Source organism: Festucalex cinctus, chromosome 1 (genome assembly GCF_051991245.1).
Source record: "Festucalex cinctus isolate MCC-2025b chromosome 1, RoL_Fcin_1.0, whole genome shotgun sequence".
Lineage (NCBI taxonomy): Eukaryota > Metazoa > Chordata > Actinopteri > Syngnathiformes > Syngnathidae > Festucalex > Festucalex cinctus.
In genome coordinates, this window is record NC_135411.1 from 3,487,432 (window position 1) to 3,514,867 (window position 27,436).

General features: G+C 38.1%; 2 protein-coding genes across 4 annotated transcripts; one reads left to right on the forward strand and one right to left on the reverse strand.

Moving 5' to 3' along the window:
• Nucleotides 1-1,379: 1,379 nt before the first annotated feature.
• On the reverse strand, nt 1,380-26,460 carry crfb16 (cytokine receptor family member B16). 3 transcript variants are annotated; one of them, XM_077511977.1, is made up of 11 exons: nt 25,566-26,460; nt 20,785-20,937; nt 16,038-16,297; nt 9,417-9,544; nt 9,203-9,347; nt 6,816-6,933; nt 4,573-4,808; nt 4,231-4,358; nt 4,017-4,161; nt 2,915-3,069; nt 1,380-2,005 (listed from the first exon to the last, which is right to left on the reverse strand). In XM_077511977.1, the coding sequence occupies exons 3-11, from the start codon at nt 16,192-16,194 to the stop codon at nt 1,868-1,870; spliced, it is 1,350 nt and encodes a 449-aa protein (XP_077368103.1). In that variant the 5' UTR covers nt 16,195-16,297; nt 20,785-20,937; nt 25,566-26,460; the 3' UTR covers nt 1,380-1,867. The 3 variants fall into 3 exon arrangements, with proteins under 3 accessions (XP_077368103.1, XP_077368094.1, XP_077368112.1); XM_077511968.1 differs by lacking the exon at nt 25,566-26,460 and adding an exon at nt 23,483-23,657; XM_077511986.1 differs by lacking the exons at nt 20,785-20,937; nt 25,566-26,460 and adding an exon at nt 10,610-10,911 and having other exon boundaries at nt 16,038-16,117.
• On the forward strand, nt 17,650-25,806 carry cldn15la (claudin 15-like a). The gene is made up of 5 exons (XM_077512001.1): nt 17,650-17,990; nt 20,780-20,944; nt 23,378-23,459; nt 23,533-23,646; nt 25,379-25,806. Exons 1-5 carry the CDS (start codon nt 17,774-17,776, stop codon nt 25,461-25,463), a joined length of 663 nt encoding a protein of 220 aa, XP_077368127.1. The 5' UTR covers nt 17,650-17,773; the 3' UTR covers nt 25,464-25,806.
• Nucleotides 26,461-27,436: the final 976 nt, after the last annotated feature.

Here is a 27,436-nt window from a genome sequence, read left to right on the forward strand (position 1 = left end):
GAGACGCTTTTGAGCTTCTCAAGCTGGCGTGGGAAATTACATCACAACAGCTCAAAACAGAAAATCCCCCAAAAAAACATGTCAAAAAGCACTCCAATATATACACACGACTGGATAGCCGACAGGCCAAGACTTTTGAGGTCGCGAGGCGGCCATATTGCTCGTCCCAACAAACGTTTCTCGCCATCCAATCGCAAACTTTTACAGTATCGGAACTCGAGAACATTTGAGACGGTTCTGAAGTATAAACGGCGTCATTTATGTTGTTTTAAATTTGTTAAACAGAAACAAGAGGACGGCAGACATTTGACAACTTGCCTTAAATACATGCAGAAATGAAGTTTCGTACAGGAGGACATTTGTATCTACTTTTGACATGAAAGAATTGAAACAGTAATTCAACAAAAGATGCTTTGCCAAATGTAATATTCGGCCTCTAAGGAACGGAGCGATAAAAGAAAAAGAAGTCTTCAAAGTAGCACATAGCGCCCACTTTCTGTCACCAACGTCGAAGAGTGTATCAGCTCCAGCGTTATTATAGATTACTTGTGCGCAATATTAAAAAAATAAAAACATGGGAGCGACATCATCTTTTGGTGCTTTTGTCTTGGCTGCTGCTCGATGATGATTTTCAATCGTCCTCATTCCGGTAAATATCAAAATAAATCTCCATATTCAAATTATCCCCAAAGGCTCATGCGTTAAAATAGTTAAAGACAAAAACGTTGGACAGTTTTGCGCTAATTTTAGTTAGCTTTGTCAAAATAAAATAGTTTCAGTTGGTTTTTGTTTTGATTGGAACCTGCAAAAAGTGAGGGAACACGATATATTTTCTTTGTATTAATCAAACGATCAATTTTACACAGAAGTGTATTTGCATTCATTTGATTATTTTTTTAAATCTGCAGTTTTTATTGTGCTTTATTTTTTCTATATATGTATATATATTTTTGTAGTTTTTTTTTGTTATGGAACAATTTATGGAACATTTTTCTGTTTTTTTTTTTTTTTTGCTATTTTTCCAAACTTTTTTCCCCAGGTTATTAAAAAAAAAAAAAAAATTGCTCTGATTTGTTTTCTGTTTTTCATATATATATATTTTTTTCTGTTTTTCAGAAAATTTGGTTTTGAGTATATATTTTTATTACAAAGCAAAATTCACCCCCCCCCCCCCTAAAAAAAAACGTAAAAAAAAAAAAAGAAAAACTGAACAAAAATATTCTGAAATACAGAATGAAAAATCCTGTAAAACAAGAAATCTGATAAAAAAAAAAAAAAAAAAATACTGATGTGGATTTTTTTTTTCTCCTTATCAAACATGACGACGCAGCAAAAAGTCCACTTTTGGAGCAATGAGGAAACTTACAACTTTGTTTTTAGTGTGGTGACGAACATAAATAAATCTGACTTTTTTTTATTGACTGTCGAACGTTGGCGACATGGAAATGACAACTACTGTTTTTGTGTAATGTTTGGCGCCCTCTAGTGAGCATCCGTCAACACTGAACGTGAAGAACTTTTTTGTTTGCTTCCAAATGAAGAGTCATATTGTCAAATACATCAACTCAAGTCAACTGAAATGCGCTGGCGGTTCTGGACCAGATTCTGGACCTCGAACACCAACTGGACTGGAAACATGACAGCAAGATCCCTTAAAGTTGTTTTGTTTTTTTTGCTGGTTTGTTGTGCTACGTCACAAGAACATGGCGAGTTGTGCCGGTGTCCGACGTTCTTCTTGGTCCACAAAAGGCAACAATCGTTTCTCTCTGACTGCACATGCCGGCGGAACCTTCCGGACCTTCCCTGGGGCCCAAAACCCACAAGAGGAAGACGAGGAAGAAAAGCCGCGAAGGCGCGCGCTCATTCGTTAACCGACGGCGTCCGGTAGAGGGCGCTGCTCCTCCTCCTTCTTCTCCTTCTTCTTCTTCGGCAACACCTGCACGTCGGCGCACAGCTCCTCCTCCTCAGCTTCCAACAGCAACGCCGGCGTCGGACCCTCCGCCAGCTGACACCAAATCATCTTCATCATCATCATCATACTTGTCATCTTCATCATCATACTTGTCATCTTCATCATCATCATCATCATACTTGTCATCTTCATCATCATCATCATCATACTTGTCATCTTCATCATCATCATCATCATACTTGTCATCTTCATCATCATCATCATCATCATACTTGTCATCATCATCATCATCATACTTGTCATCTTCATCATCATCATCATCATCATCATCATCATCAACGTCATACTTGTCATCTTCATCATCATCATCATACTTGTCATCTTCATCATCATCATCATCATCATCATACTTGTCATCTTCAACATCATCATCATCATCATACTTGTCATCTTCATCATCATCATCATCATCATACTTGTCATCTTCATCATCATCATCATCATACTTGTCATCTTCATCATCATCATCATCAACATCATCATCATACTTGTCATCTTCATCATCATCATCATCATCATACTTGTCATCTTCATCATCATCATCATCATACTTGTCATCTTCATCATCATCATCATCATACTTGTCATCTTCATCATCATCATCATCATCATCATCATCATCATACTTGTCATCTTCATCATCATCAGGCTCGTCACCGCCTTCATCATCATCATCCTCATACCATCTTCATCATCATCATACTCATCATCATCATCCTCACCATTTTCATCTTCATCCTCTTCATCATCATCATCATCATTCTCTTCTCATCATCATCACACTCGTCACCATCATACATCCATTCATCACATCCTCCTCACATTATACTCAGCATACTCTTCACCATCTTCATCATCATACTCATCATCCTCATCCTCATTCTACTCTTCACATCATTCTCATCACACGCTTCACAATCTTCCTCCTCCTCATGAACCGACCAGCGAGGGCGGCAGCGCCTCCTTGTGGACGTATCGGCGGCAGCGTCTGGCGCGGCAGCGGACGACGCAGCAGACGGCGGCGAAGGCGACGGCGGCCATCAGGATCATCGTCAGCACGCCGGCGGCGGCGGGACTCTTCCAGGAGGCCTGCGCAACTGATGACATCCGCCTGAGTCAGCGTGCGGTGCCACAAGCCATCGCTAACGTCGCTAACATCGCTAACATCGCTAACACGTCCGCTAACACGTTTTTGCTTGGATCCTTTCTGTTCTCCGGCATTCGCTTGCATTGACCTCAAGTACGATTGATTCTGATTGGTTCGTGTTCGTTCGTGGTGTGCGATACCAAACGGTTTTGCTCCAATACCAAGTAACACGGGAGCAGCGTCGTCGATATCGATGCTTTTGGAAAATTATGGGACGTTTTCTAAAATGAAGGGAGCCGTTTCATTGAATTGATTGTTCACATTCACATTTCAACCGTAAAGGACAAAACTGATTCATAAATAGAAAAGTCATCAAATTTGCCAGTTTTTTCCCTCAAACTATTAATTCCGCTCTGGAAAAAAAAGACCAAAAAAAAAAACATACGCCGAGAATAAACTCATAAAATTGTGACTTTATGAGGTGGCAAATTTGTGAGAAAAAACTCGGAAATTTGCAACTTTATCAAGTGGGAAATTTGTGAGAAAAAAAATCTTAAATTTGTGACTTTATAAAGTGGCAAATTTGAGAGAAAAAATTGGAAATATGAGACTTCATAAAGTGGCAAATTTGAGAGAAAAAAAAACTCCTAAATTTGCAACTCTATAAAGTGACAAATTTTGGAGAAAAACTCAAATTTGCGACTTCATTAAGTGGCAAATTTGTGAAAAAAAACCTCAGAAATAAGCAACTTTATAAAGTGGCAAATTTGTGAGAACAAAATTCAAAATGTTCGACTTTATAAAGTGGTAAATTGGCAAAAGTATCAAGTGTTAATTTTTTTTCTCCAAAATTTTACTCTGGGTAAATTGCTCTGGGAAAAATAAACAAACAAATAAATGCTAATTTTCCATGGTAAATGTGTGGCCGTAATGTTTGCGCCGCAAATGTTTTGGCACCTGCGACGCGCACGCATTCCTCTCGGGTGTCCGGACTGCGCAGTTCCTTGAGCAGCACTCGCGCCCGGACGCAGTACTCGACCCCGTCCAGCAGGTCGGCGACGTGCAGCAGCTTCTGCTCGGCCGGGACCACCAACGGAAGATCCTGCGGGACGAGCGCAAGTTCAGAACGCATCGACGTCAGTCGGGACGGCGACGCTAAAATAAGGCTCACCTGGCCCGGGGCGTCGCCGCGCTTCCACACCTCCACCTCGATGGATGCCGTGGGCGGGGCCTCCTCGAAGGACACCTGGAGGCCGCCGCCCGCCGTCGACACCGTCATCCGGGGCGCCGTCAACACGGCTGAAAAGTGCGTCGACAAATGTTTAACATCGCAGTGCTTCTTTATGGAAACATTTTGTTTCCTATTTTTTTCCTTCAAATTGCTACTAGCACCCTCTGGTGGTTAATGTATTACTAGTGCGTTTTAATTTGAATTGTGAATGTTTTGGCCACTGGCGGTTATAATAAATCAGTGAAATATTTTCAGCAGCATGAAACTGTGACGGCAACTTACTGTGGTTCCTGTTGAACGGCGGCGAGAGTTGCGCCCACGCCGACGACGCCTCGGAATCGGAATCGGAATCGGAGGCGGAATCGGAGGCGGAATGGGAGGCGCAGCGCGCTCGCACGCGGATGTTGTAGTCCGAGTCGGAGCCCAGGTCCAAAGTCTGGTCGCAGTGCGTGCGCGTCACGTCCTGACACTCGGGGGAATCCAGCCACATGCCGTTACGATGGCGCAACTCAAACTCGCTGCGCAAAACCACAGCGACAAAAAAAGTCAAAGCAAGAAAGTCGCCTCCAATCGGGTGGCCGATTCCGTTTTCAGATCGTGACGTCGCCGATCGCTTTTCCAAATTGGAGAGAAAAATAAACTCATGCATATGCGATTTTAGAAAGTGGCACATTTGTGAAAATAAAAAAAAGAAGAGGTACATTTGTGACCCTATAAATTTGCAAGAATAAACTCATAAAACGTCGCAAATTTGCTAGAAAAAACTTGTAAATGTGCCACTTAATAAAGTGGCAAATTTGTGGAAAAAAAGGTAAATTTGCGACTTTATATAGTGGCAAATTTGCGAGAAAAAAACTCATAAATATGCAATTTTATAAAGTGGCACATTTGTGAAAAAAAAATAGAGATAAATTTGTTACCCTATAAAGTGGCAAATTTGCGAGAATAAACTCATAAAAAGTTGCAAATTTGCGAGAAAAAAAAGGGTAAATTTGCGACTTAATAAAGTGGGAAATTTGCGTGAATAAACCCGTAAAGCACGTGAGCACCTTCCAGTGCTTCCTTGATACGCGTCCACACGTCATCCGATCGAAGTCACTTTGAACGTCCAAAATCAACGAGAAATGTCGAAATGCGAAATGCGAAATGCGAAATGAAGAAATGCGAAATGAAGAAATGTCGAAATGAAGAAATGCGAAATGCGAACGCGACAGCTCGCCACAAAGCGACGGACGCTTTTCAGTCTTTTCCTTTTTGTCTCTTCCCTTAACCACAAAACCGTTTTTGGAGACAAACCAAAACCACATTGACATCACCACAAAAAAAAAAAAAACTTCATCATTTTTTCTTCATTTCATCTTTTTGTCTTCTTTTAGTTATTTTTTCCAATTTTCAGATTTTTTATTCTCCTCCTTTTTCATGTTTTCCTTCATTTCGTCTTTTTTTATCCTTTTTTCTTCATCTTTTCTCCCATTTTTGTACTTTTTCTTCATTTTTCTTTTTTCTTCTTTTCCTTCATTTTCTTCATCTTTCCACTTCATTTCTTCTTTTTTCTTTTTCTTCTTTTTTCTTCATCTTTTTTTTCATTTTTCTACTTTTCCTTCATTTACTTCATAATTTTTCCCTTCAATTGTTCTTTTTTCTTCGTCTTCTTTCCCCTTTTTTTGTACTTTTCCTTCATTTTTTTAATATTAATTTTCTTCATCTTTTTTCCTCAATTCTTCTTTTTTCTACTTTTTTCTTTTTCTTCATCTTCTTTTTTTCCCTTTTTCTACTTTTCCTTCATTTTTAATTTTTCTTCATTTCCATCATTTTCTTGATCTTTTTTCCTTCATTTCCCTACATTTTCTTTTTTCTTCATCATCTTTTTCTTCCTTTTTCTTCCTTTTTTCTTATTCTCCATCTGAATTTCTTGTTTTTTTTTCCCCTTTGATTTCTTTTTTCAAACCAACTTTCCTTTTTTCTTTTTCTGCTGTTTCCAATCAACGGGATGGTGATCAGTGGAACTGCTGACGACGAGCGTCTCACACGTCAGCTGTGTCAACATCCAAAAAGGTGGACGAGCGAGATCGGCGTGCCAACGAAGCCTCTCATGCAAGAAGAACAAGAAGGCCTTCTTGCCTTCCAGTCGCCATTTAATGAGCACGTTTGCGCTTAATTGGCGTGTCGGGAATGTCGCTCGTCCAGCTGCCGCTTGTTCCGTTTCGTCCCTCGGGCGCTTCCCGCCCGCGCAAACTTTTCCGTTTGGGTTTGAGCCAGCAACTCAATTTCTCAAGACGACATTCGGACGAATCGTGCGTTCGTTTGCGGAACATGAAGCAAGCGGCACATTTTTCGATCGCCGCCGTTTCGGAGAAAGCAGCCAACCAAACGGGACGCTTGATTGATTTGTTGAAAGGGAGGCAAAAAATACATAAAAAAAATATCTATCGATATATTCTGATGCTTCCCGTTTTGCTCAAGTTGAGCTCGCTCGTCTGCAAACGATGAAACGAGGATCTGCTGAAGGAGCGAGCGGGACGCACCCTTGAAACTGCACCGAGTATCGGCGCGGCGTCCTGCACGGCGCTCGCGGCGGAAGCCACCTGAGGATGTGCTTCATGTTGACCGAATCCATCCTCACCTGAGCCGGCGCGCTCCCATCTGAAGAAGAAGAACAAGAATGGATTGATTGCCGTTTTGGTTGGAATACATTTTTAGAGGTGTCATTTGAATAACAGGATATTTCTGATGATTTTACCATCAGAATGGAATATGGAACACGGCGTATTCACGTATACGCTCATTTTTTTAGATATATTCACAGAAAAAAATGGCAAATTTGAGACTTTATAAAGTGTCCAATTTACAAAAATAAACTTGTAAATTTGTGGCTTTATAAGGTGGTAAATTTGCAAGAGAAAAAAAAAAAAGACTCATAAATTTTAGACTTTATAAAGTGGCAAATTTGCGAGAAAAAAATGGTAAATTTGAGACTTTATAAAGTGGCAAAATTTGTGAGAAAAAAACTGATAAATTTACCACCTTATAATGTGGCAAATTTGCAAGAAAAAAACTTGAAAATTTGAGACTTTATAAAGTGTCCAATTTACAAAAATAAACTTGTAAATTTGTGGCTTTATAAGGTGGTAAATTTGCAAGAGAAAAAAAAAAAAGACTCATAAATTTTAGACTTTATAAAGTGGCAAATTTGCGAGAAAAAAATGGTAAATTTGAGACTTTATAAAGTGGCAAAATTTGTGAGAAAAAAACTGATAAATTTACCACCTTATAATGTGGCAAATTTGCAAGAAAAAAACTTGAAAATTTGAGACTTTATAAAGTGTCAAATTTACAAAAATAAACTTGTAAATTTGTGGCTTTATAAGGTGGTAAATTTGCGAGAAAAAAAAAAGACTCATAAATTTGAGACTTTATAAAGTGGCAAATTTGCGAGAAAAAAATTGTAAATTTGAGACTTTATAAAGTGGCAAAATTTGTGAGAAAAAAACTGATAAATTTACCACCTTATAATGTGGCAAATTTGCAAGAAAAAAAATTGCAAATTTGAGACTTTATAAAATGTTAACTTTGCAAAAATAAACTTGTAAATTTGTGGCTTTATAAGGTGGTAAATTTGCAAGAAAAAAAAAAAAGACTCATAAATTTGAGACTTTATAAAGTGGCAAATTTACGAGAAAAAAATTGTAAATTTGAGACTTTATAAAGTGGCAAAATTTGTGAGGAAAAAAATGATAAATTGGCCACTTTATAATGTGGCAAATTTGCAAGAAAAAAATTTGCAAATTTGAGACTTTATAAAATGTTAAATTTGCAAAAATAAACTTGTAAATTTGTGGCTTTATAAGGTGGAAAATTGTAAATTTGCGATCTTATAAAGTGGCAAATTTGCGAAAAAAAAAAAAAAAAAACTCAGAAATTTGCGACTTCATAAAGTGGCACATTTGCGAGAATAAACTTGGAATTTTTCGACTTTATAAAGTGGCACATTTGTGAAAAAAATATTACATTTATGACCTTAAAAAGTGGCAAATTTGTGAGAATAAAATCATAAAACGTCGCAAATTTGCGAGAAAAAAACTCATAAATTTGCGACTTAATAAAGTGGCAAATTTGAGAGAAAAAAAAAATCATATATTTGCGACTTCATAAAGTGGCACATTTGCCAAAATAAACTCATAAAAAGTCGCAAATTTGCGAGAAAAACTCAAAAATTTGAGACTTTATAAAGTGGCAAAATTTGTGAGAAAAAAAATGATAAATTTACCACCTTATAATGTGGCAAATTTGCAAGAAAAAAACTTGAAAATTTGAGACTTTATAAAGTGTCCAATTTACAAAAATAAACTTGTAAATTTGTGGCTTTATAAGGTAAAAAATTTTAAATTTGCGATCTTATAAAGTGGCAAATTTGCGAAAAAAATAAAAAATAATCAGAAATTTGCGACTTCATAAAGTGGCACATTTGCGAGAATAAACTTGGAATTTTTCGACTTTATAAAGTGGTACATTTGTGAAAAAAATATTACATTTATGACCTTAAAAAGTGGCAAATTTGTGAGAATAAAATCATAAAACGTCGCAAATTTGCGAGAAAAAAACTCAGAAATTTGCGACTTAATAAAGTGGCAAATTTGAGAGAAAAAAAAAAAATCATATATTTGCGACTTCATAAAGTGGCACATTTGCCAAAATAAACTCATAAAAAGTCGCAAATTTGCGAGAAAAACCTGGTAAATTTGAGACCCTATAATGTGGCAAATTTGCAAGTTTTTTTCCTTTCAAAATATTACTCACGCTCTGGAACAAATAATGAAAAAAATAAATTCTAATTTAATTTGCCTAATTTTCCATGGCAAATGTGTCGGCGTGCTGGTTGCTAATAATGTTTGCGCCGCAAATGTTTTGGCACCTGCGACGCGCACGCATTCCTCTCGGGTGTCCGGACTGCGCAGTTCCTTGAGCAGCACTCGCGCCCGGACGCAGTACTCGACCCCGTCCAGCAGGTCGGCGACGTGCAGCAGCTTCTGCTCGGCCGGGACCACCAACGGAAGATCCTGCGGGACGAGCGCAAGTTCAGAACGCGTCGACGTCATTCGGGACGGCGACGCTAAAATAAGGCTCACCTGGCCCGGGGCGTCGCCGCGCTTCCACACCTCCACCTCGATGGATGCCGTGGGCGGGGCCTCCTCGAAGGACACCTGGAGGCCGCCGCCCGCCGTCGACACCGTCATCCGGGGCGCCGTCAACACGGCTGAAAAGTGCGTCGACAAATGTTTAACATCGCAGTGCTTCTTTATGGAAACATTTTGCATTTACTTTGAAAAAAAAAAAAATCACATTTTTATTTTTTTTTTTTTATTTATTTATTTTATTTTATTTTTTATATTTTCAGTTTTTCCCAAATTTTTTTTTCCTGTTTTCTGTTTTTTAGGGGCAGGTTTTTTTTTTGTGTGTGTATTTTTTTTTTCAATTTTACTTTCTTTTTTTATATTTATTATATTTTTTCATATATTTTGTTTTGATGTCACTGAAACGGATTTTTTTTTTTTTTCCAAAATGGGGTCAACTTTTTGAGATATTTTGTACTTTTTTTTTTGTTTTCAATCAAGTTAGGATATCCACATATTTTTTAGATGCCCCATCTTAGTACAGTATTCTTTCATTTTTTTTAATATTGTGAAGGACGGCAATTGTTATCTTCATTTTAAGATGCAAATCAGCTTTCATGTGAAAATCGAGTCATCTATAGCTAGTAGCTACACTAATAATAACTATTAATAACTCCAATCTCGGCCATTAGTAGCAAGCAACAAAAGTGAGTCCACCCATAAGTGAAAATGTCCAAATTGAACAAAGTTATTGTTGTTGTTTTTTCTCTCCAGTGTCATGTGACTTGTTAGTGATGTCAAATTTTTACGTTAATTGTGGGAACGCCTCCGGGGGTAATATCGTCTGATTCCACATGACTTACAGTATTTGCACAATTTAACGTTTAATATCAACTTTTCCCCCTTCATTTTCAATGTAAATTTGACAAGTATCACTTTCCACGCCCACTTCCACATTTATATAACTTATCATCATGAGCAGGTGTCTGATACTGCTCGGTGGCACACTTGCTAAATTGCATTGCCCAGTAAGCAGGACGTCATCATTTCATCATTGATTTCCTTCATTAGCATTCCACATGCATTCAAAATGGAAGCGTTCAGCTTTCAGCATTCCCGCGCAATTTCTACAGGAATTGCACTTAGTTGAGTTTTCTTCAGCATTTGCTGACTATAATTTTCCCTCCTCACATCGTTTGTGTACTCACAGCGGACCAGGTGAACTTGGACGAGCAGCAGCGCGGAAACGACGGCCGTCTTCATCTCGGGCGGCCGCACACGCGCATGCTCGCCTCGGCATGCGAGATCCGCGGGCCGCCCGGCGCTCTTTTGTGTCCTCGCGGTGTGAGATTTTTTTGTTGTGTGTGCCGAGAATCAGGTTGCGCTTGCGGGATGCTGACAATCGGTCGGCGGGGATGACGAACCAGTCGGGCCGGTTGGCTCCGCCCTGCGATTGTTGTGGCGCGCGAGCGACCCGTCATCGGGTGCCGCTGGAGCGGCTCCAGTTTGGCTTCAATTGTTCATGTAAAAGAATGCCGTCATTTCAACAAAAAATAATAATAGTAAATAAATAAAAATAAACGGAGACGCTATACTTGTGCTGCATCCGAGTTGTTTTTTTTGTTTTTTTTTCTCAGTGCCAACGTGAAAGAGTTCGAGGTGAAAATAAACAACCAAAATGGCGGATAGTGATAAATTGATTTTTATTTTGGTTCTTAAAACTCATTTTGACCTAAAGCAAACTTACCTTCTCGCAATTTCGCTTCATTTATTGTTTTTATTTTTATTTCATAAGAATTCCATAATCCGTACAGTTCAGTGGTTCACCGTATAATTTACTGCCGGGCGATAGCCGCATACTGTCACGTAGTTACGTTACGTTACGTGAAGTTATGTTTACTTCATAAGCATTCAGCCTTTAGCATTCACATTTCTCCAGAAATTGCACTTAGTCTAGTTTCAAAACAAATCCATACAGTTCAGTAGTTGACCGTATCATTTTCATGCCGGGAGATAGCCGCATACTGTCGCATAGCTACGTTGTGTTACGCAAAGTTATTTTTACTTCATAAGCATTCAGCTTTCAGCATTCCCACGCAATTTCTCCAGACATTGCACTTATTCTAGTTTCATAAGCATTCCGTACAGTTCAGTAGTTGACTGTATCATTTTCATGCCGGGAGATAGCCGCATACTGTCACAAATGTACGTTGCGTTACGTGAAGTTATGTTAACTTCATAAGCATTCAGCCTTTAGCATTCACATTTTTCCAGACATTGCACTTAATCTAGTTTCATAAGCATTCCGTACAGTTCAGGAGTTGACCGTATCATTTTCATGTATACGGCATACGGTCACGTACGTTGCGTTATGTTAAGTTCTGTCCAATATTTCTGAATGAAAAAAGCTATTAGCATTCAGCTTTCAGCATTCCCACACAATTTCTCCAGAAATTGCACTTATTCTATTTTCATAAGCATTCCGTACAGTTCAGTAGTTGACCGTATCATTTTCATGCCGGGAGATAGCCGCATACTGTCACAAATGTACGTTGCGTTACGTGAAGTTATGTTAACTTCATAAGCATTCAGCTTTCAGCATTCCCACGCAATTTCTCCAGAAATTGCACTTATTCTAGTTTCATAAGCATTCCGTACAGTTCAGGAGTTGACCGTATCATTTTCATGCATACGGCATACGGTCACGTACGTTGCGTTATGTTAAGTTCTGTCCAAGATTTCTGAATAAAAAAAGCTATTAGCATTCAGCTTTCAGCATTCCCATGCAATTTCTCCAGAAATTGCACTTAATCTAGTTTCATAAGCATTCCGTACAGTTCACTAGTTGAGCGTATGATTTTCATGCCGGGAGATAGCCGCATACTGTCGCATAGCTACGTTGCGCTACGTCAAGTTATGTCGAATATTTAGAAATGAAGAAAGCTATCTAGTTTAATACTCAAGTAAATTATGTTTTGCCATGTTTGTGACGTCACAAGTGACGTCACTTGTAGTCCGTCGGTGAAATCGGGATCCTTTCTATTTCCGAGTTCAAGGGGTCGTTCCCGTACAAACTTCCTGGTTTGAACTCGGAAAAGTTCCACTTCCGACCATCCTCCAACGCAGCATAACAACTTATTATTTATTACCTTCAGTATAGATCATCACAAGCTTATATGTGGAAAAACACTTATGTCCATTTTTGCCATTTTCCCAAAAATTGAATGCAGACATCCCAAAAATGTAAAAATAGAAAATAATGCACATTACCCAGTAAAATGTTTTTCACATAGCAGCGATGATTTGATTTATTAGTTTATAGAGTGCCCTCATTCTGTTTAAAAATAATCAAATAAAAAATATGTATTCTTTATTATTAATTTAGGATATCTGGAAAGCTTTCTACAATAGTAGAAATAGTTGCGAGGCAAACAATTAGTAGCGATATCACGATATCGGCAATATCGTGATATCGCAATATTAAAACTGCCACAATATATCGTCGTCGTCATTTCACGATATTAAAAGCAGCACATCTGTTTTTTTTTTTTTTTTTTTTATAATCCTCTCCTAGTACACTGTACTGTAAGGAAGGCGCCTTTAAATATAATGTATTATCATTATTATTATTATTATTATTATTATTATTTTAAAAAAAAGGTCAGGTTGATTTCCATTTGTGAAGTTCTAGCACCCTCTGGTGGCTATTTTTTTTTAGTGCAGTTTAATTTTCACAAGGCATGTTTTGGCCCTTCTGTGGTTCAAATCCACACTGATTGTCAGATGAAGGGAATAAGTAATATTTTTGCACAATATTATGCTTAGTTTTAGCATTCATTGTATTTTATTTTTTCACAATATTTTGACCTTTTTTTTGTATCGCCAACATCCCCACAATATTGTGATAATTATTGTATGGTGACCCTCATATCGTGATAATATCGTTTTGTGACGTTTGGATGTCGTCACGTCCCGAACAATTTGCCATCTAAATTAAACAAGTCCACACCTGCAGTCAAATGAAAATGAAAATATATATTTGCTGGACAAAAATAAGATTTGATTTGATTATTTTTTTCAACAAAAGGTCACTTTTTTTTTTTTTCTTCTCATTTGCGTTCTTGACGGTCTTCAGGATGATGCAAACTTCCACGTGCCTTGAAATGAATTTCAAAATAAAAGACTCCAATTGGTTCTTTCTCTTTTTGGTGGCGCCGCACGCGTCTGTCCTCTGGCAGGCAGCAGGGGGCGCCGTTAGCGACAATTCCTTCTCATTTAGGGTTCTTGCCTTCTTTAGCCTTCATTTGATCAACTTGAACCTTCTCGATTCGAATTCATTTCTTCTCTTTGGTCTTCGCTTGTTTTTGTCTCGCTTTCTTTTCTTCTTATTCAACTTTTATGACTTCTTTTGCTTTTATTCGTCCTTCTTTTCCAACCATTTGTACTCTTTTGCCTTCATTTGTTTTGATGTCGCCTTCATTTCCTCCTATTTAGCTTGCAGGTCTTCTTTAATCTTCATTTCATTTGTGTTCACACTTTCTCTTTTTTTAGCCTTCAGTGTTTCTTATTTTGCCTTCTTTGCTTCTCATTTAGCTTCCTTGGCCTTCATTTTCACAATCACTATTTTTGTCTGAGGATTCTCTTTTGTTACATTCTTCTTATCGAAACTTCATTTTGCCTTCACGAAGTCTATTTTTTTTTCCAGTTTTATTTTGCATTTTCTGCTTATTCAGCTTTTTGTGTCCGCTTCATCAGTGCTTGTTATTATTTTTTTGTTTAGCCATCATTTGATACTCCAGTTTTTCATTTTAGTTAGTTTTGATTTCGTTTTGAGTTTTTTTTTATTTATTGATTTAGTTTTTGTTCGTTTTCAGGGTGGTTCTGTTCGTTTTTAGTAGTTTTAGTTATTTAATAAATGCTTCATTTTAGTTTAGTTTTAATTTCAGTATTAGTTTTTTTTGGGGGGGCGTGACATCATCTGTCCGGTTTATATAAAAATAAATTGACTTAAAAAATCGTCCCCAAAGGATCATGCATTAATAAATTAATTACCAAAGATGAAAATGAAGGACATTTTTGCAATAATTTTAGTTAGTTTTGCAAACATAAAATGTAAATTCAATTTCAGTTTTCTTTTTTTTAAAATGCATTTTGGTTTTTATTTTATTTCGTTAACGAAATTGCGTTTTGAATGTTTGTGTTGTTCCTTCGTTTTCGTTGCTTGTGAGTGATTTGGTTCCACTTTTCAGACTTGATCCTCCAATATTTCCTCTTTTGTTTATTTGACTTTTACACAAAAGTCGCGTTCGGCCTGACGAGCTTCGCCAGCGTTTTGTCCTTCTCTCGTTTTGTGGTCACGCCGGCGGCTCGTTAGCCGTCATTTGCGTGACTGGCCGAACTTTGACCTGCGCTGCTTATGAAATATTGACTCTGGCTGCTTGTAAAACTATAAAAGCGCACGCACGCACGCACGCACAAAAGTGTTGCTGTTGTTGTGGTCGCCGATGACGTCGTTTGGTCGCCTCGTCACGATGTCCTTATATGGTCGTGCGCCAGCTTTGGGACGGATTCACTTTTTTCTCTGGGCGCCTTTTGCGATGAACTAAATCTTGCCTTGCTGTTGTTCTGGCATTCATTTCGCAGTTTTTTTCCAGAGCGCGGCAAAATCGTTACATTGACGGATGGCCACCTTGTGGCGAGTGCTTTCGTATTTTTGGTGCAAAGACCTCGTTTAAAAAAAAAAAAAACAAGGTCGGAAGTCGGATATATCAGAGTTTTTTTTTTCCCCATTTCCGATCTGAAACCGTTCAAGGTGAAAGTAAACAACCAAAATGGTGGATAGTGATAAATTGTTTTTTTGTTTTTTTTTGTTTTGGTCATCAAACCCGTAATTTTGCTTCATTTATTGTTTTCGATCTTATTTCATAAGCATTCCATACAGTTGAGTAGTTGAGCGTATAATTTCCTGCCGGGAGATGGCAGCATAATGTCGCATAGCTACGTTGAGTTACGTGAACTTATTTTTATTTCATAAACATTCAGCTTAGCATTCAGCTTTTAGCATTCAGCTTCCAGCATTCCCACGCAATTTCTACAGAAATTGCACTTAGTCTAGTTTCATAAGCATTTCGTACAGTTCAGTAGTTGACCGTATCATTTTTCTGTCATTAAGTGAGGTTATGTTTACTTCTTAAGCATTCAGCTATTAGCATTCAGCTTTCAGCATTCCCACGCAATTTCTCCAGAAATTGCGCTTAGTCTAGTTTCTTGAAGCATTCCGAACAGTTCAGTAGTTGACCGTATCATTTTTCTGCCGGGAGATGGCGGCATACTGTCACATTGCATTAAGTGAGGTTATGTTTACTTCATAAGCATTCAGCTATTAGCATTCCCACGCAATTTCTCCAGAAATTGCACTTAGTCTAGTTTCTTGAAGCATTCCGTACAGTTCAGGAGTTGACCGTATCATTTTCATGTATACGGCGTACGGTCACGTACGTTGCGTTATGTGAAGTTCTGTCCAAGATTTCGGAGTGAAGAACGCTATCGAGTTTTATACTTGAGCAAACTGTGTTTTACCATTTACAGTGTTCTTTCTTTTTCCCCTCACTCACACAAACACGCACACAAACTTACATGGTCTCCCATGCGGGGAAGCGAACCCACGCCAACCGGCACCAAAGGCAAGTGATGGTTCGACTCCTCCCCCTGGAGCCGTCGCGGTCTGTGTTTCCGAACCGGTCGCCATTGCAGAGTGACGTGACTTGTAGTCCGACTCTGGTTTTGTAACCATGCGGGCGGCAGGTGGTGTCGAGTTGGTGCTGGATTTCACTTGGATTCATCTTTCTTTTCTTTGACCTTTCCTCTGGTCTCCTGACCTTCTGAACTTCACGACTCTGAAGGTGAAAGGGTAACGGGATTTTTTATTCAGTTTTAGGTGAACTAATGAGTCCACATTCAAACAGACGCACAAAAAAAAAAAAAAAAAAAGAGAGCAATGATGACAAGATGTTGAATCGGTAAGACTGCCGAATGAACAATTCTGAGCTCTCTCTTAAAAAAAAAAGAAGCTAGCATTAGTTAGCGAGCTGTCGCATTATGTTACGTTGCACTCGCTAGCTGCAGACTTGAAAGGTTTTGTGTCACTGTGATGGGAACAGCAGAGACAGGATTTCACAAAATCATCATTTTCCCCTCATCTTTTTTTCATGAACTAAAATGTCCTTTGATTTAACTCGTTTTTATTAATTCAGCTAAAGTTTTGTCTCGGTTTGACAAAAACGCATCTTGATTGAGTCTCAATTACTGAAGTTCGAGTCGAATCAAGTCCAGTTTGTGTAGTGATGGCGAAAATATTTTGATTTCGTTTTCGTGAACAAAATGAACTAGGGATGCACGATAATATCGGTGACCGATAATTATCGGCAATTATCGACCTATTTGATGTCAAACAGATAAACCAGATAATAGAGAAATGCTCCGATAATTATCGGCAACTATTGCCCAATCTTGACGTTATACAGATAAACCGGAAAATAAAGACATTTGCCGAAAATTATCGACAACTATCGACCAATTTGATTTCATTCAGATAAATTGGATAATAAAGAAATTTGACGAAAATGATCGGTAACAATTGACCAATTTGATTTCATACAGATAAACCGGATAATAAAGACATTTTCTGAAAATTATCTGCAACCACCGACTAATTTGATTACAAACAGATAAACCAGATAAAGAAATTTGCCGAAAATGATCGGCAACTATCGACCAATTTGATTTCATACAGATAACCCTGATAAGAGAGAAATTCTCCGATAATTATCGGCAACTATCGCCCAATCTTGACGTTATACAGCTAAACCAGATAATAAAGAAATTTGCCGAAAATGATCGGTAACAATTGACCAATTTCATTTCATACAGATAACCCGGATAATAAAGAAATCTGCCGCTAATTATTGGCAATTATTGACCAATTTGATTTCAACTGTATTCAAGTAAATTTTGCAAACGGTTATCGACATGGACACTTTCTAAATGATTGCTTTATCGGTATGGGTTGAAAATGTCATTATCGTGCATCCCTAAAACGAAGGCTTGTTCCGAGGGCGTGCCGCGGCAATCGATACCGAGCGAGACGAAGGTGAGGGCGGGCCGGGCGCTTTACGGCCCCCGTCAGAGGGCAAAGTCTCCCGGCGCCGACGCGCCGTCGTCATTCTGCGCGAGGAGAGCGGCCGGCTCGCATCGTTCCCGCTCGATTCCGTCTCCTTCTCGGCGTTCGGGGATCCTTCCTGACAAGCGTTTCGCTTCTTCCGCTTCTTCCGCTTCTCCTTTGCCGGCCGTCGGGAGCGTTTGGGGCGGCGACCATGTCGACGGCGGTGGAGGCGACGGGCTTCGTCATGTGCCTGCTGAGCTGGCTGCTGACGGGCGCGGCGCTGGCCAACGACTACTGGAAAATCTCCACCGTGTCGGGCAGCGTCATCATCTCGCAGCGCCAGTTCGAGAACCTGTGGCACTCGTGCGCCGAGAACAGCGCCGGCATCGCCGAGTGCCGGGACTTCGAGTCCTTGCTCTCGCTGCCCGGTAGGTGGCCGGGTCGAGCCGAGTCGAGTCGAGTCGAGTCGAGTCGTCGCACTCCGATTCAGACGGTTCCCGACTATACGGAGGACCAAAACTGCCGAAATTCAAAATAAATAAATGACTCAATAAATCAATCATATCCAAAAAATAATAATAGAAATGGAAATAAAATATATATATTTTTTTGCTCTTTTTTTTCCAATTATATATCTTTTTTTATATAATTTTCAAATTTTTTTTTAATCCATTTTTATTTTCACTTTTAGTCATTTAGTCATTTATTTATTTATTAAGTCATTTATTTGTTTATTTCTTATATATATATATATATATATATATATATATATATATATATATATATATATATATATACATGTATTACATTTTTTAATTATAATTTTTTTATTATATTTTTTTTATATCCGTTTTTAGCGTGTCTTCCTCACTCACTCGACCAATGACAGGCAGTTTGCAACGGCGGAGTCCAGCCCAAGACACGCTTAGGACCGCCCCCCTCATTTGAATAACATTTCCACTTGGCAGTTACAGCCCAAAACTGCCAAAATTCAAAATAAATAAATGACTAAATAAATACATAAATAACTAAAAGTGAAAATAAAAACGGATATAAAAAAATACAATCCAAAAATTATGCAAATTATTATAAAATTATACAATATATATATATATGTATTTTTTTTAATGACTAAATAAATAAATAAATAAATAAATAAATGACTAAAAGTGAAAATAAAAATGGATATAAAAAAAATAAACCAATGTGTTTATATATACAAAAATAAATAATAATAAAAGATAAAGCAAAGAAAAAAGAAAAGAAAAGATAAATAAAAGTAAAAGAAAAACTGTTGGCGAGTGTCTGGCGAACGTGGTTTTTTTTTTTTTTTTTTAATGGGTTGTTGTTGCTGTCACGACGAAGCGAAAAGATCGTTGACGCCCTTCGTGCCGTTTTTTGCGCGGCAGCTCGTAAAAGCCGATAACGATGGATCATTAACTGGCCTCGTTACCCAAACCAATCCGTCATACTCGACTTTCTCCAACTGTTTGCTTCCGTTTTGCACTTTTTTCTTTTTGCCTTCAAGCACTTCCCCAACTTTCCAATTGTATTCATTTCGCCGCCTGTATTCATTTGGACTTCATTTATTATTATATTTTTCTTTAGCCTTCATTTGTTTTTGTCTGTTAGCTCTTTTCTACTTTTTGCCTTCTCCGTCTCCTTCTTCAGCTTTTGCTGTCTTCCTTCAGTTCATCTTTCGCCTTCCTTGTGAACTTCGAAACATTTGTTGGCGGTCGACAAGAAGAAACGGCTAGCATTAGCATTAGCATTAGCATTAGCATTAGCGATCTTTCGTTTCCCGCAGTTGGCAGATAGTAAAGAAGGCGCGGCGGCCATTTTATGACGATGACGAGCAAAACATTAACTTGGCTTCGTTATCACCTTCTGTTTGTCTTCCTTCTCCACTTTTGTTGCCGTTCATGCGCTTGTTCCTCTTTTTTTAACCTTCGATCGTCCCGGCTCACTTCTTCTTCTTTTTTAGCCATTTTGTGCTTCTTGAGCCTTTTGGTTGATGCGAAATGCTCATTTTTTCTCTTTTGCTTTACCTTCTTTTCGCTTCCATTCATCTTCAATTTCCTCTTGTTATTTTTTTTTTACCATTTCTATTTCACTAAATCTGATCCATTTGTTTTTTTGACTTATTTCTTTTCAACTCAACTAAACTCAGCTCAAGTTTGTTTATTTTAGTTTGTTTGTTTTGCTTTCAAACAGCCTGAACTGTCACAAAGCGCTTTACAGAAAGACAAAAAAATAAGTCATATAAATAAGTAAATAATGACTAAAAGTGAAAATAACAACAGATCCAAAAAATATCATTTGAAAATTATGTAAAAAACTCAACTCAACTTTATTTATAAGAACAGGTGTTGCTGTATTTAATTTTTTATTTTTTTATTTATTTTTTTATCAGTTTTTATTTTCACTTTTAGTCATATATTTATTGAGTCATTTATTTGTAATTTTGGCAGTTTTGGAAATGTTATTGAAATGAAGGGGCGGTCCTAAGCATCTCTTCCTTGAGCCGCTCGCTCGACCAATGACAGGCAGTTTGCAACGCTGGAGTCCATCCCAAGACACGCTTTGGACCGCCCCCCTCATTTGAATAATATTTCCACTTGGCAGTACGGCCCAAAAGTGTCCAAAATTCCAAATAAATAAACGACTAAATAAATAAATTAATAAATAAATGACTAAAAGAGAAAATAAAAATCGATACAAATATAATTCGAAAATTATATCCCAAAAAGTAAATACAAATGGAAATAAAAAGAGAAAAATAAATAAATAAATAAATAAACAAATGACTACATTAATAAATGACTAAAAATGAAAATAAAAATGGATATAAAAGAATATAATAAAAAAATTATAAATACAAAAATATGTATTTATGATTTATATATCTATTGTTTTTTTTTAATTTCCATTCATATTTATTTTTTGGGGATATAATTGTCTAATTGTATATTTTATGATGTCCATTTTTATTTTCACTTTTAGTCATTTCATTATTTGGTCATTCATTTGTTTTGAATGTTGGCACTTTTTGGTCCTCGATAGTCGCTTTCCTTCTTTTTTTCCTCTCATATCTCGGTTGATTGATTTCTTTTTTTTTTCCGGTTCTTGAACATTGTTGATCCAGGTGGAATCAGGTGTATGTCGTTAAGATGGAGATTTTTCTTGTTTGTTTATGTTTGTTTTTGTTTTGCGTCAGCTCACGTGCAGGCGTGCCGAGCCCTGATGATCGTTTCTCTGCTGCTGGGTCTGGCGTCCATGGTGGTCTCTCTGCTGGGCCTCAAGTGCATCAAGATCGGCTCGGCCCAAGACGCCTCCAAGGCCAAGATGGCCGTCACCGGCGGCATCCTCTGCATCCTGGCCGGTGAGACGCATTCCAAAGCAAACAGGCCGTCTTGATTTTGGGCAGACATCTTACTTTTGCTCTACTGGACATGTTTGCATGCAATCACAACAAACTCAAAAAAGCTTTTAGTATAGCCTTAGTTGCATTCAAATGTATTCGATAGAAGTTTATCATCATTTTTGGCCTTAACTCTTTGACCGCCAAAAACGTTTAACTCATTGACTGCCATTGACGGAAAAAGACGTCAAATAATGCATTTTTGCTGGGCTGGCAGTGAATGTGTTAAACACAATGTGCCAATATATTTTGTGATTATATTGCAGCATCCTTTTTTCCTTTTTTCTTTTTTTAAGGCAAATTTTGCTTAAAAATCCGTCAATTTTGGTTACATCTCATCTGAACTCATTGACTACCATTGACGGAAAAAGACGTCAAATAATGCATTTTTGCTGGGCTGGCAGTGAATGTGTTAATGACGTCATCTACGTGTTTTTTTGTTTGTTTGTTTTGATCAATGTATAAGTGCAGCGCTGCCTGGTCATTGGGTTGTGGCATCAAAAACACCAACTAACTATGGCCAGCAGATGGCAGCATTGTGTCTCTTTTCAATGGGCTGCCGGCGTATGCAATTACAATGAAACATGACAGAATCTGATGAACTCTGATGAATGCTCGTAATCGGCGAAATCGCACTGTTTTTTTGTTTTTTTGATAATGTGTGGCACTAAAAGAGTTAACTAATAAAACAAGCAAAACAGAAAAAAACGACAGCTTAGCCACATAACTAGCGGCCACCCTTTATTTGACTTTCTCTAGCGCAAACCCCTTCCTGCAGCCTTCAAAATAAAAGCATTCCATTTTACCAACACCGTTAGGCGTCACTCGGGTGAATATGAGTCACATAAGTCGAATGTAAGTTTTTGATGGACACAGAAGCTCACGAGCTTGACTCATTGAAAGATTTTCAGCAGTGAAAAGTTCAGATTTTGTCCAGAATGAATTTGGTAACTTCATGATTTTTCATGAACAATTAATACCTTTAAAAAGTACGTTTTCTACTTGATGTCGACTGATGATGACATCACCTGTGCTGAGGAAGTAGGTAACGACCAATCGTTCACTTGTTTTCTGGGTTTGGTCAGCAAACTGAGCCATGATTGGCCGTGAGCGACTTCCTCAGCACAGGTGATGTCATCATCAGTCGACAGCAGGTAGAAAAATGACTTTTTTAAAGCTGCTAATTGTACATGAAAAATAATGGAGTTACCACAATAAAGAGATACGCGAGTCACTGAGCAATTTTCAGCAATAAAAAGTTCATATTTTGTCCAGAATGAATTTGATAATTTTTTTAATTTTAATTATTAAAATAATTATTATAATATAATAATAAATCATTTATTAATTATTATAAAAAACAATTACTTAAAAAAAATATATTTTTCAAGAACAATTAATACCTTTAAAAAGTAATTTTTCTACTTGCTGTCACCTGATGATGACATCACATGTGCTGAGGAAGTAGGTAACAACCAATCACGGCTCAGTTTGATGACCAAACTCAGAAATCAGGAGAGCCCTGATTGGTTATGACCTCCTTCCTTAGCACAGATGATGTCATCATCAGTAGACAGCAAGTGGCAAAATTACGTTTTAAAGGTATTAATTGTTCATGAAAAATAATGAAGTTATCAAATTCATTCTGGACAAAATATTAACTTCTTATTCCTGAAAATTGCTCAATGAGTCAAATATCACTTTAATGTGGTAACTCAATTATGTTGCATGGACAATTCATACCTTTAAAAGTTTTTTTTTTTTTTTTTTTTTTTACTTGCTGTCGACTGATGATGACATCACCTGTGCTGAGGAAGTAGGTCACGGCCAATCAGGGCTCACCTGTTTTCTGGGTTTGCTCAGTAAACTGAGCCACAAAATAACATATTGTTATTACAATATGTTTTTGTGATTTTTCTTCCCCACACTTTTTTCGCCGCGTAACAACTCCCACATAATACTTCCAATTTACATTGTTGAAATTTCAACTAGCTTCAAAAATTGACGCCTCCCGGGGTATATATATCGTCTGATTCCACATGACTTACATTATTTGTACAATGTAACTTTTAATATCAACTTTTCTTCCCCATTCATTTTCAATGGGACCGACATTGAAATTCTACTTAAAGTATCACTTTCCACGCCCACTTCCATACGTATAACTTTTCATCATTAGCAGGTGTGTGATACTGTTTGGTGGCACGGTTGGTAAAGTGCATTGTGGAGGTTCTAATTTCCTAATTTGTCTCTCCGTTTACTTCACAAGCATTCAAAATCGCAGCATTCAACTTTCAGCATTCCCACGCAATTTCTACAGAAATTGCACTTAGTCTGGTTTATTATTGTCGTCGTTATTTTTGGTGACATTTTGGCGCGGTTTGTGCTTTGCAGGCTTTTGCTGCCTGACGGCGGTGTCGTGGTACGCCAGCATGGTGGTGCAGGACTTCTACAACCCGCTCTACATGGGCGTCAAGTCAGTCACGCGCGCGCACGCACGTCAGTCACAAGTCGTCGTCGTCACCGCTCGTTTTTTTCCCACGTTGCAGGTTCGAGCTGGGCGTGGGCCTCTACTTGGGCTGGGGGGCCGCCTGCCTCTCCGTGCTGGGGGGTGGCTTGCTGTGCACCGCCTGCAAGAGGGCGTCGCCCGCTGGCAAGAAGAGGTACTGCGCACGCACGCCGCTAGCCAACTTCTACGGGGGGGCGGGGCTAACCTGGGACCAATAGAAAAGTGAAATAAGAATAGAACAAACTAACATGATAACGACTGAAACAAACGGTAAGAACAAATACTGAGTGTTCCTGTGCGCGTTGGCCACTTGGGGGCAGTGTGGTGCCGTGCATCCATGGCCCATACGCACTTCAAGTGAGTACAGAAGAAAGTTGCAATTAAAATAAGTGGTTTTTCACACATTGGGAAGAATTGGTGCCGTTGCGTAGCATCTACTCTGTGGGAATGTTTTCCCACAACATTTGGGTGTGGATATTCGTTATTTGAAGGGAAAAAACACTCCCGAAGTCATTGCTAACTTCCTGTTAGCATTTGCTAACTTCCCTGTTAGCGCTAGGTTTGTGATATTTTAAAAACGAAGCATGTTTTGTATTTAAATATACAGTGGATGTCATTCTCAATCTTGGGGAGTTTGACAGTTAAGCCCAACTGTGGCGTCATTAAAGAGTTTTAAAGGACGCTTAGTGACAACAGACGAAACATACGCGACACACTTGCTAGTTGCTAATGCTACGCAAGCAAAGTGCTGCATTCAGGGTACTTTAATAGCGTCGGAAACTTTGCTTTCCTTTCGATGACGTTTTAAGGGGAAAATAATAGGCCGATTAATGGATTGTTTTGTTTGTTCAGAATCGGCCGATTATGATCAGTGGCCGATTAATCGGTCAGGCCCTATTTCAATCTGCATAGGGTTTCAAATGAGGGTTTAGTCGTGGGGGTAGGGCTTCAAATGAGGGTTTCAAACAAGGACTAGGGCTCGGGTTTTAAAGAAGGGTTTCAAACTAGGGTCTGGGTTTCAAATGAGGGTTTTGCATTAGAATACGGCTTCAAATTTGTCTTTTAAATCCATGGTTATGTTTTCAGACAAGGGAGTAGAATTTTGAAGTCGTCGTTTCAAACTACGTGTAGGACTTCAAATAAGGGTTGGGCTTCAAATGAGGTTTTGTAACTCGGGTTTAGTTCTTCGTGGGCATCAAATTTGGATTTAAACTGGTTTTAGGGCTTCAAACAAGGGGTGGGATTTTAAAGTGGGGTTTAAAACTAAGGTTATGGTTTCAAATGAGTTTTTTAGACTACGGGTAGGGTTTCAAATTAGTGTTTTGCTTGGGGTTAGGGCTTAAAATTTATGTTTAAAAGTAGGGTCAGGCTTTCAAACTAGGTGAAGGATGTTTAAAGTACGGTTTCAAATTTGATTCGATTTTCACAACTAGGGTTTAAAATTAGGATTTCGCATTAGCGGTAGTGCTTCAATGTAGGATTTTAAGTTAGGGCTTCAAAATAGGTGTCGGCTTTCAGTGTACGGTTTCGTACTAAGGCTGAGGTTCCAATTTAGGGCTGTGTCTTCAAATTAGGGTTTCAAAACAAGGGTTAGGATTTCAAAGTAGGGTTTAAAAGTTTCAAATTTAGGGTTAAGGTATAAACATTGGGCTGGTGTTTCAAATTCAGGTATTAAATTTGGGTTAGGTTTTCAAACGAGGGGTTGGTTTCAAATGAAGACTTTTTTTTTTTTTTTTTTTAGGGTTTTTATTTATGGTTTTCAACCTGGATCAAATTTTCTATGTTTTCAAAATGAGATTTGAAGAGTGGATTGAAGGTTTGAAAGTTTGGTTTCAAGACGTGTCGGGTTTTCTTTATCCTCATGCCGTTTGTTTGCTGCGTTTCAGCGCTTACTATGGCAACAGCCCTCCAGCCAAGGTCTACAAGGCCACGCCCACGTCGGAGGCGGAGACAGCCAGAGCTTACGTCTGATACGTCTCACACACACGCAAGCACACGCATACACACATACACACACGCTTGTGAAACGCTTGTCAAACGACAATAAAAGTTTGCTTTGTCTTTTCAACGAACCTTCTTTGGGTCCGCGTTTGTAATCCGGCGCGAGTAATCACGCTGACGATGAGGACGACGAAGGACGTAATCCAGGCCAGCTGCTGACGGGCAGAAAAGCAGATTACGTCCTGACGCGCGTGCGACTCGCACGCCGGAACCTTTGCCGATTCCTCGCCGCCAATCAAGCCGTCGTCACGACGATGGAAGAGGAAAAAAAAACAAAATAAAAATTCAAACCCTGTTTGGTTGGTTTCTCAGCAACAGCAATAATTCCCCGGGTCAATTTGACCCAGACTATATTTCATAATAAAAACACATCTCAAAATAAATAAATTAAGCGCATTCTTTGCAAATATTTGAAAGAAATCGTATTTATGAAATATTGCAATTTCTCGTTGTTCAACTTTAAAATGGGTCAATTTGACCCGGGCTATGTTTCATGTTCCAAAAGTGGCCGGTTAATAAATAATAGCTTGTGATTCGCACTTTGAGATGCAAATTAGGGATAGACCGATAATTGGCTGGGCCAATTATCGGCGCCAATATTCAGCATTTTAGTGATAGTAGATACATTAAAAAAAAAGAAAAAAAAAAGTGTTAACTTCAGGGAACTAATTGAAATTTTTTATTTTTTTATTTTTTACATTTTCCAAGATGCTGCTGGCCCTGGGAACTCTCTGCACCATCTGGTTTTTGTTTGAAATTAAAACTAAGATAAATAAAAACTTCAGAGAGTTTTGAAATTTTGGAATACTTTATTTTGTTTTATTTAACTTTTGAAAACATGCTACTGCCCCTGGGATATCCCGGAACTTGTTAGATTTTAATCTATTTTGTTTAATCGATTTATATTTTGAATCTATTTATTTATTTAATTAGTCATTTATTTATTTTGAATTTTGGCAGTTTGGGTCCGTACTGCCGAGTGGAAATGTTATTCAAATGAGGGGGCGGTCCTAAGCGTGTCTTGGGTTGGACTCCGCCATTGCAAACTGCCTGTCATTGGTCGAACGAGCGGCTCGGCGAACCAGGAAGTTTAGCTGGCTTGCAATGGAGAGTTCCAGCAATGACGACGATCGTGGCCAACCCAAGACACACTTAGGACCGCCCCCTCATTTGAATAACATTTCCACTTGGCTGTACGGCCCAAAACTACCAAAAATACATAATAAATAAATGACTAAATAAATAAATAAATAAATGACTAAAAGTGAAAATAAAAACGGATATAAAAAATATATATATTTAAAAAAATAAATACAAATATATTTTGCTCTTTTTGTTTCCATTTATATTTATTCATTTTTTTATATAATTTTCAAATTAGATTTTTTAAATCCATTTTAATGTTCACTTTTAGTCATTTATTTATTTATTTAGTCATTTATTTATTTTGAATTTTGGCAGTTTTGGTCCTCCATAGACCCGTGATGTCATTTTCAGTCGACAGCATGTGACAAAATGGCCGCCCCGGCAGATGGATCAAAATGGCTGCGTTTGGCTGCTACACACACGCAAAATTCATCACAACTTGCCATGTTTGTTCTGTAAATTGCAAGAAAAAAAAAAAAAAAAAAAAAGATTCATCGCAACAGCAACATCTGATTGTCAAGAAAAATTTTGTTTTTTTTTACTTCTCTTATAAAATTATTTTGGGGTTGTCAGGGTTATTATAGCTTTGGAATTTTCTTTTTAGTTAGTTTCGATTTCGTTTTGAGTTTTTTTTTTTTTAGATGTAGTTCGTTTTAATTAGTCTTCAGGGTGGTTCTGTTCGTTTTTATTAGGGGTGTAACGATAACGGCAATATTGTGATATCGCGATATGAAAACTTCCACGATATATCGTCGTGGTCACGTCACCATATTAAAAGCAGCACATCTGTTCAAAAA